Here is a 7982-nt window from a genome sequence, read left to right as displayed (position 1 = left end):
ACACCAGGCATAACGTAGAGCAGGAAACATCCATTTGAAGTAATGAGCATGATTTTTCCTAGGCCTTCCTACTCTCTAGGGATTGGCAAGGCAATGAATACAGGTGTCTGAAAACCGGCCAGCTAGAAGACAACTTGAAAGTACAGCATGGTTCTGCTCTACCTTTATTTTCATGTCCCACACTGTCTTTGTAATCCAGGGGAATGCCATGTGCCACCAGCTTTGCAATCCAATGGGGAAAGGCTCAAATTTCCATCACCTTGATTATCAGTTGGATAACTCCAGAGATGCCAGAGCAGATTCATACTCCGGAAAGGAAAGCACATCTGGGGAAAATCACAACCCCAGGGGCAGAAGGGTTTGTGCAGACAACAAAAAACAGGACAGCAACAAGAGCAACTAGGTTAACGTTGATATCAGGTCCCCTGGCCCAAGTCCCAGCAGCTTGCTCACCACACAGTGCAGCTCAAGCCTATAAAGCTTTACATATTTATTTGCAGTTTCACTTTTGACCAAAGAAATATCAATTAAAAAAAAGAAGTTATTGTAATACAGGAAATGAACTCTAGTAGGCCACGTAACCATTTTAGCAGGAAGAGCACCCAAAAAACCCACAAGCAGAGTGCCTGAATTTTTTTTCTCACATGGGGCAAAACTGGAGTTGTGTTCCTGAAGCTGGCAGCATTTCAACTAGTTAGAAACTTTGGGAAGAGAAGAGCATGCTGTAAATCCAGTTCCTGTCCTCCTGTACAAAATCACACAGAGCTATACTTGTATCACAAACTAATAAGGAACATGCAGTTAATATGAGGTTAGATAATCCTAGGAAAAAAAAGGAAAAGTACTCACAGACTTCAATATGTACAAGTATGGGAATAAACCTGTCAGAAAAGCTCTCTCGCGGCGCAGGAAGCAAGCTGTTTCTGGAACTGAAGGGCTGACAAGAATTATAACCATCAACAAATGCAATAAATACCAAGGTTGCACAACTCGTGCTTTTCCAGAAGGCAGCGAAGTGCTTTTGTGTGAGCACACACGCCCAGCCCTACTTGCTGCAGGAAAAGCATTCTGCTAAGGGAGAAACTTGGAAGAATCCGTTTTCCCTCTCTGCTTTTCAACGTGACTTCTTGCAAAACACAGTCTAACCCCTTTTTTTCTGATGTAAGGGGAGGGCATACACAGCAGACATTATTAGTCTGCCTACAGATAAAAGCTGTTCTACAAGAAATACAAAGGAACTTATCAAGTCACGAGTAATTTACTTGTTTGTGGAATAAATAAAAGGAACCCGCAAATCAAAAATAGTTTATATGAACCAACACAGTATTTCACCACCCGTGCCAGAGCAATCAAACCTACAGTACTTATCAAGGCACAACAACTTGGTAGTCACAACGCCGTACAATCACAGGCAAGGAAGAACACTGAATATCTATGATTCAGTCCGAGATGAAACAGGTTTTTTCCTACACTCTGCCTCTTGTTCTGTGCTTGGGAGTAATCTTGCTTAATACGAAAAATGAAGCAGCCGAATGAGAGAGAGTTGCTCATTTTTTCCTACCAGATGGCAGCGCTGCCTCAGGTTTTCTAGTGAAATGGAAAGTTTTCATCTTGACTTCGATCAGCAGCCAAGGAAAGATTAGTTTTTTTCCTAAAGGCAGTGCAATGAAGCTGAATCACTGCTGCTTAAAACAAATGACCAAATACTTGAAAACACTCCATTTACGAACGCTATCAGTCAACTGTTATGCTTATAATATGCTGCTTACTAAAGTGTTTTACTTTTCAAAGTGTTAATCGGAGGGGGGGGGGGGGGGGGAGGAGGGGTTGAACCTGAAATATTTTGACTAAAACCCGAGCCTGCAAACTCTGGATCACGTCCTCGACATCGCTGTGACTATGGGTTTGAGTAAGTTACTCAGGAGCACGAGATTTTTAGATGCCCACATAAAACCCCAGACAGAGCTGAGGCTATTTTTTTGTTTTCCCGGTTTAGACACTATAACAAAAGGAGAACTCGATATACTTTCTGAAAAACTTCCTCAAGTTCATCCCCCGGCCCCAAGGCAGCCCCAGCACCTCCCGCCCCGAACGCGGCCCGCCGCCCCCGCCTTCCCTCACAGCCAGCCCCCGCCCCGCTGGCGGGAAAGCCCTGCCGCCGGTCGGGCGGCCTGTACCGCCGCGACCCTTGCCCGCGCCCCGCCTTCCCTCACGGCGTACCGGGGGGAGGTGGGTGGCGAGGAGCCGTCGGCGGCCGCAGCCCGCCCGGAGCGGACCCTCCGTGAGGCACCTGAGGAGCGTCCCCCGCTGCGCGGAGGAGGGAAAGAGTCGGGAGACGCTGCCGCCCGCCCGCCCGCCGACACGGGAAGGGGGCGTGCCGGGCCCCCGGGTCCGGGCACAGGGGAGACGCGGGACTTCTTCGGTAAGTTCCGACGGACGCGGCGGCTTCGGCGGCGAACGCTTTCGGGAAGCTCTGGCCCCTCGCCCTGCTGCCGTCCGTGCGATGAGTTGCTGGCCGGGGCTGCGGGGCACGGAGTTCAGCTTGGGGTGTCCGCGGGCGCGCAACAGGTTGGGCACACTCTCATGGGAAACGCCAGCAACGATGGTTATTTTTCACAAAACCACGTTAGGAGCTGGCAGAAGCAGCTTTGCCCAGGAGCTGTTGGCTTGCTGGGTGCAGGGTACACGCACCAGCACACGGGACAAGCTGGCCCCGGGATGAGCAGAGTTTGAAACGCAGGCTGTGGCCAGTCATCTCTTGCAGGAGGCAAAAAATATGCTTTTGGGGAAGACGCAAAGGATAGCTGTCCTTGTGTAATGTGCTGGAAAACCATATTCTACGCTGCCCCTGCCTCAAAGTCCACGGTCATTTAAAAGGAAAGTCAAACAACAACACGAATGTTATTCTTCTTCTTGACACACAGGTTGAACCCTTATGTTTAGATTTGCCAAAGCAAACTGGCAGAGCTCTGTGAGCAGTAAGTCATAGAGGGAGTCATAGCTCTTGAAAACATCTTTAAAGACTCAAGTAGGAGCCCTATGGTTCTCAGGTGAGGCATCCTTGCTCTTAATACTCTGTATCATTCTCCTGTCTCTAAAAATGGGGATAATGACACACGCTAAAGGAGACAATGTTGGAAAATGGGCAAGCGGTAAGATGACGATTCACTTGACTCAAATTAAGGTACAAACAACAGCAGTGCAACGTGGGACCTCGTAGTTGCAGGAGAAATCTGGATTTAACGATAGACTAGTTTCCATCTCCAGTTGGGAGTTCTCTGAAATTTTTCTCCTGTCTGCTACCCCCTAGTAAATAGACACTTCTTCTGTATTTACATGAAAGTATGTTCAGTCCAGCCTCAATAAGCCTTTAACGCAGGACTCAGCAGCTGAGCTGGGGATGCCCGAGGTGGCACACAAGCAGATCATGAATAGGTAGCAGGGCCTGTGGGAGCTGCTGAGATCCAGGTTCAAGAGATGCTGTGAAGCCATCAGTAGCTGTTCTTCCCCTTCCCTAATTAATAAACATAGCCATTTGTAACATTCATAGATGTGAATAAAGCCAACATTGTGCATTGATCTGATACACAGTTGTATACACTGCAGATTTCTCAAAATATATTTCTTTATATTCCTTTGTTTTGCCCAGTCCTGATCCATTTCAGAAACCCATGAAGGAAGATACTAACAGAAGGAGAACAGGCATTTAAGATAATATCAAATTCAGCCCAAATCTTGAGACAGAAAACTGTCCCTGTAGGCTGATCTGCAAAATAAGTGAAGTGACTGGGTTTTACCCTCTAACCAAAGCTGACCTCGAATAACATCTCACATCCTCCTGCTGGTGCAAAATGGCAAAGAGCAGAACTAAGCATAGAAAGAGTCCATCCTGCTGCTCACAGAGCCACTTCCAGCTCCCCGGAGTTGAGGCATACTAACAGGAAGAGGGATGGATACTGGTGCCACCGCAAGAATAACCTGCCATCAGGGCATCTCTTTGTACTTCTGTCAGAAGCACAGATAGTATTTCCTGGTTTTAAAGTAAGCTCTGAGAGCTACTTGAAATTTTCTGTTTCTCTAATCATCTAAGCTTGGTAGAAGCACTGTTGCAGCCTACCTAAGCACACAAGCTGAGGTTGCTAAACTATTGCTGTTACTGTGTTAAAGATAGAAGAAGGAAGCGATTTTCAGGTTTCACACAGAAGGTGACACACTGATATAACACCATTCACTGTGCTTGGAGTTAATGTACAGTGGTATAATTTAGCCTTAAAAAAAACACAAGTTAGAATAGTTAACTGCAGTGATGATTCACCTACCCATAAAAAAACAGATTAAATTATAAGCTGCTTTTCAGTGTCAGTCATTGACTAGAGCTGGTGAGAAACCACAGGATCTGTGTGTGACATGTTGGGAACTTACTGCAATCCAGAAGGAAAAACATGACAAACATCTGTACTATGTTATTTCAGTTAATTGACTGCTCACATGTTTCTCTGGTGACTAACTGAGAACTCATTCTCTGGTTCCTACTTTAAGTACCCAGCCTTTCCTTTCTTTAGACTAACTTTCAGCGCAGGAAAATACTGAGCTTGCATGTATAGAGGACCAGATCACAGTGTTTCCAGAGACGTCTCATAGATAAGATTTGGATGCACTGCAGTTGCTCAGACTTTAGAACAGAATTTAGTTTACAAGCAAGCGTCTCTGTGCTGCACGTGAGAAGCTTAAAAAAAAAAAAAGAAAAAAAAAGGCCAAACTAAAACCCAACAGAAGTTATTTGTTATTTTTAGTGCCTAGTTAAGTACTTCTGCAGCAGATAACTGGGATTTTCCGATAGGCAACAGGGAAATACCTAGAGGTGGTGACAATTCCTCCTTTAGGTCTTGCTGTTACTCCAGCTTTTGCATTCGTTTTACATACTGGCACATCAGTCACTTCTAAACACTGTATTTTGTTTCATACAAGAGGTGAATTATGACTCAAGAGCCAAGAATGCTTTATACACATTTGAAGTACTACTGCCTACAGTCAGACTGCATTTGTAAAAGTCGTTTGATACCTTCTAGTCAAAGGACTACACTGTAAAACAAGAGCATGCAGGCCCAGACAGTACTACTAATGCTCCATTTTAAGTCCATAAAGTAAACCTTACTGTCACTGCTAAGTGACATATTTCTTGCAAAGATAAATTTACCTGCGAGATCCTCAGAAAGAACTAGTTGGCACCAATTTACAGTCATGGGTGTTTTTCAGAGTTCTGAAGTGCTATGTAGCCATTGCAACAGATGCAAGATCGACTGCTGGAAAGAACTCGGCACAGAACAATCTGTCACTGAGCTGTGGTCACCGAACAAGTCTCTGGCAAAATGGTGGGGAATGATGGTTGTCATGGACTGGGTAGGCTCAACACCCACTTCTTTGTTCCAGTGGTTTCATTACATTTACTGTCAGCCAATTTGCTATAAATTACGTACACTCACTATACAATAGTACATGAAGTATCTTAATGCCACGCTGCAGTCATTTTTTTTGGTACTACAGTGATTTCATGCTGTCATTTTACTTCTTTCTTGTAGTTTGGAGGACTCATTGCGTCATGACCTCTTTTGAAGAAGCTGAAACTGAAGAAACAGTAACATGTCTCCACATGACCTTCTACCATCCTTGCCAAAAAGACAAGATGATGTTTCGTTGCTTGAACTTCTGTAAGCGAGAACGGGTCAGAGCAGATGAAATGGCCAAGTTTGGCCGCGATTCTAATGTCTGCCATTATAACTTAATGGATACTCGTGTTTCTCGGATTCAGTTTTCATTGCAGTTTTACAGAAAACTGAACAGCTCAGAATTTTGTTTTGAGATAAAGAACATGAGCAAGAAAACAAAACTGCTAGTGGACCAAACAGAACTGGGTTACTTAAACAAAACAGACCTGCCATGGAAGTGCATCATCTGTTTTGGGGACTACCAGATTTTAGCAGAGGTTCAAGAAGGGGAGTCTGTGGATTATTTTGAGACTTACTTGCACTTGACTGAAGTGCCAATCTTACAAGAAAGATGCCTGCCATCACTGCAACCCATACCGGAGAATGGCATTTCTTCTTCCTTGTTTCATTCCCAAGGCAAAAGCCCCACAGAGACTGATGAAAATGAGTCATGCTAGCAGGGAGAAGGAGGCTGGATCAGGATTTATCATTTGCAACCTGCACAACTTCCAAAACTGAAGGCTGTTATCTCAGTCCACTGTTCTTGATGGTTCTCACCGCTGCACATCAGTCGTCTTTCTTGTTGTTTTCAGCATAGGCATACCGGAACATACTTGTTCAACAGAAGCAGATTCCTGCCACTGTCTTCAGGGCGAATGTGCTCTCTGATCACCACTGTTTGCTGCATAAACATATGGGAGACTTGGAGGGCCACTCCAATCCATTGCAGCAGATTCCATTCAAGAACTGTGACCGCATGCCTTGAACGTGTATTTAACAGGCATTAATATAGAGCATGCAGAACAGTGCTTTAGCCCCAACACTGGGTAGCTAAGTAGGGACATAATATCTAACTGCATTTGTTATACTTTGTGCTTTGCTTTTGACATGAAATTCCAAACAGTATTTTCAAGCCTAGGTTGTAACTTCCCAGATTTTTGCAGCTTAGAAACACTTTGTCAGCACAGTCCTTCAATGTTTTTTATTAACTTTGCGGCGAGATTTTTCTTCTATTTTTAAAATTAATTAAAAATACCTGTTTTTTGCAAGTTAACTCCTTTTGCTTGTGAATGTAAACAAACATGCAGCATCAGTGATCATGGTATGTAAAAATCCAGAAAAAAATTGTAATAAAAGCATTTGTTTGCCTAGTAAGGATTTGCTGTCTTGTACAACGACAGTCTAAAAGCACTTATGGTGAACAAAATTATTTCTGCAACAATCCAGATAAAAAATTTTCACTGGCATTATTCTGAGCTAAAAGTGGCATTGCTCCAAAATAAGAGTTGACTGAAATACTTTCAGCAAGTTTTCCACCTCTACCCCCTGTCCCAACCTCTCTTACAATTTTGTTTTTATTTAAGTATTTCTAAGATTGTTTCAGTTAAGTTTTTCTTTGCTACGGGCTCAGCTTTTCATTGGCACTTGTTTTTTGTCAAGTATTTTAGTTTGCTTGAAAGAATCAGAACAGAGCATACATAAGAGTTACCCATCTTATCACCTCTAAACATTAGGGTGCATTTCAGCATTAATAATTACAAGAAAACCCGAATTACAGCTGAGGGGGGGACAGCTGAATTACGCTACATAACCTGAGATTAAGGCAAACAACCACAAGTGAGAGAAAATCACAGGAGAGGCAAGGAAACTTGAACACAATCTTACATAGGATTTCATTTGTCTATTCATCTCACCCTTGCCAAAAATACCTTGTTGCCATGTTTTCTACTCTTTGAACCAGGCTCTGGTACTTAACGTTTACAGTCTTTGGCCCTAGATGCGCAATTCAGCTGCCAACTTGGCACAAATGCCTGCACACACCCAGCCCTGCAGCTTAAGAAAACAAACCCCAGCAGGTATCACCGTGTCACCAGACGTGGTGCTACTGGTTGCAGATTTCCAGTAGTTGTTGGCTGCTCAGCTTTTCTATGCTTTTGACCCGAGTCTTCCGACTCTTTAATTAGACAGAGTGGCCAATACCTGCAAATGCAAGCTGTCTAGAAAAATAAAGCAAGATTCAAATATAATCTGAAACAAGCTCTTATGCATAAAAGCTTTTACATTAAATCAGCCTCTCATATAAAATGCATGGGATTTCTTACACTCGCTAATTTGGCTTGTATGCGAGGGAGGAGGGAGCATTAGTTTTGTATTCCCACTAAATGGCTCTCTTCTTATTAGTACTCTTAAATTATTACGGATGACATGCAAGTTGTTGTTTTATACTGCTTTGGATTTAAAAAACAGGTTGCTAATACTACCACTAAGCAGTATTGT

General features: G+C 43.7%; 1 protein-coding gene across 1 annotated transcript; it reads left to right on the top strand.

Moving 5' to 3' along the window:
- Positions 1–2174: 2174 nt before the first annotated feature.
- On the top strand, positions 2175–6696 carry TIFA (TRAF interacting protein with forkhead associated domain). The gene is made up of 2 exons (XM_049815037.1): positions 2175–2422; positions 5580–6696. The coding sequence occupies exon 2, from the start codon at positions 5600–5602 to the stop codon at positions 6161–6163; it is 564 nt and encodes a 187-aa protein (XP_049670994.1). The 5' UTR covers positions 2175–2422; positions 5580–5599; the 3' UTR covers positions 6164–6696.
- The last annotated feature ends 1286 nt before the right edge of the window (positions 6697–7982 follow it).

The sequence above is a fragment of the Accipiter gentilis genome, chromosome 12 (genome assembly GCF_929443795.1).
Source record: "Accipiter gentilis chromosome 12, bAccGen1.1, whole genome shotgun sequence".
In the NCBI taxonomy this organism is placed as follows: Eukaryota; Metazoa; Chordata; class Aves; order Accipitriformes; family Accipitridae; genus Astur; species Astur gentilis.
This window is presented reverse-complemented; position numbering and strand designations above follow the sequence as displayed.

Excerpts from the sequence above, each read along its gene's own strand:
- TIFA (XM_049815037.1), top strand. The coding sequence starts at position 5,600 with ATGACCTCTTTTGAAGAAGCTGAAACTGAAGAAACAGTAACATGTCTC.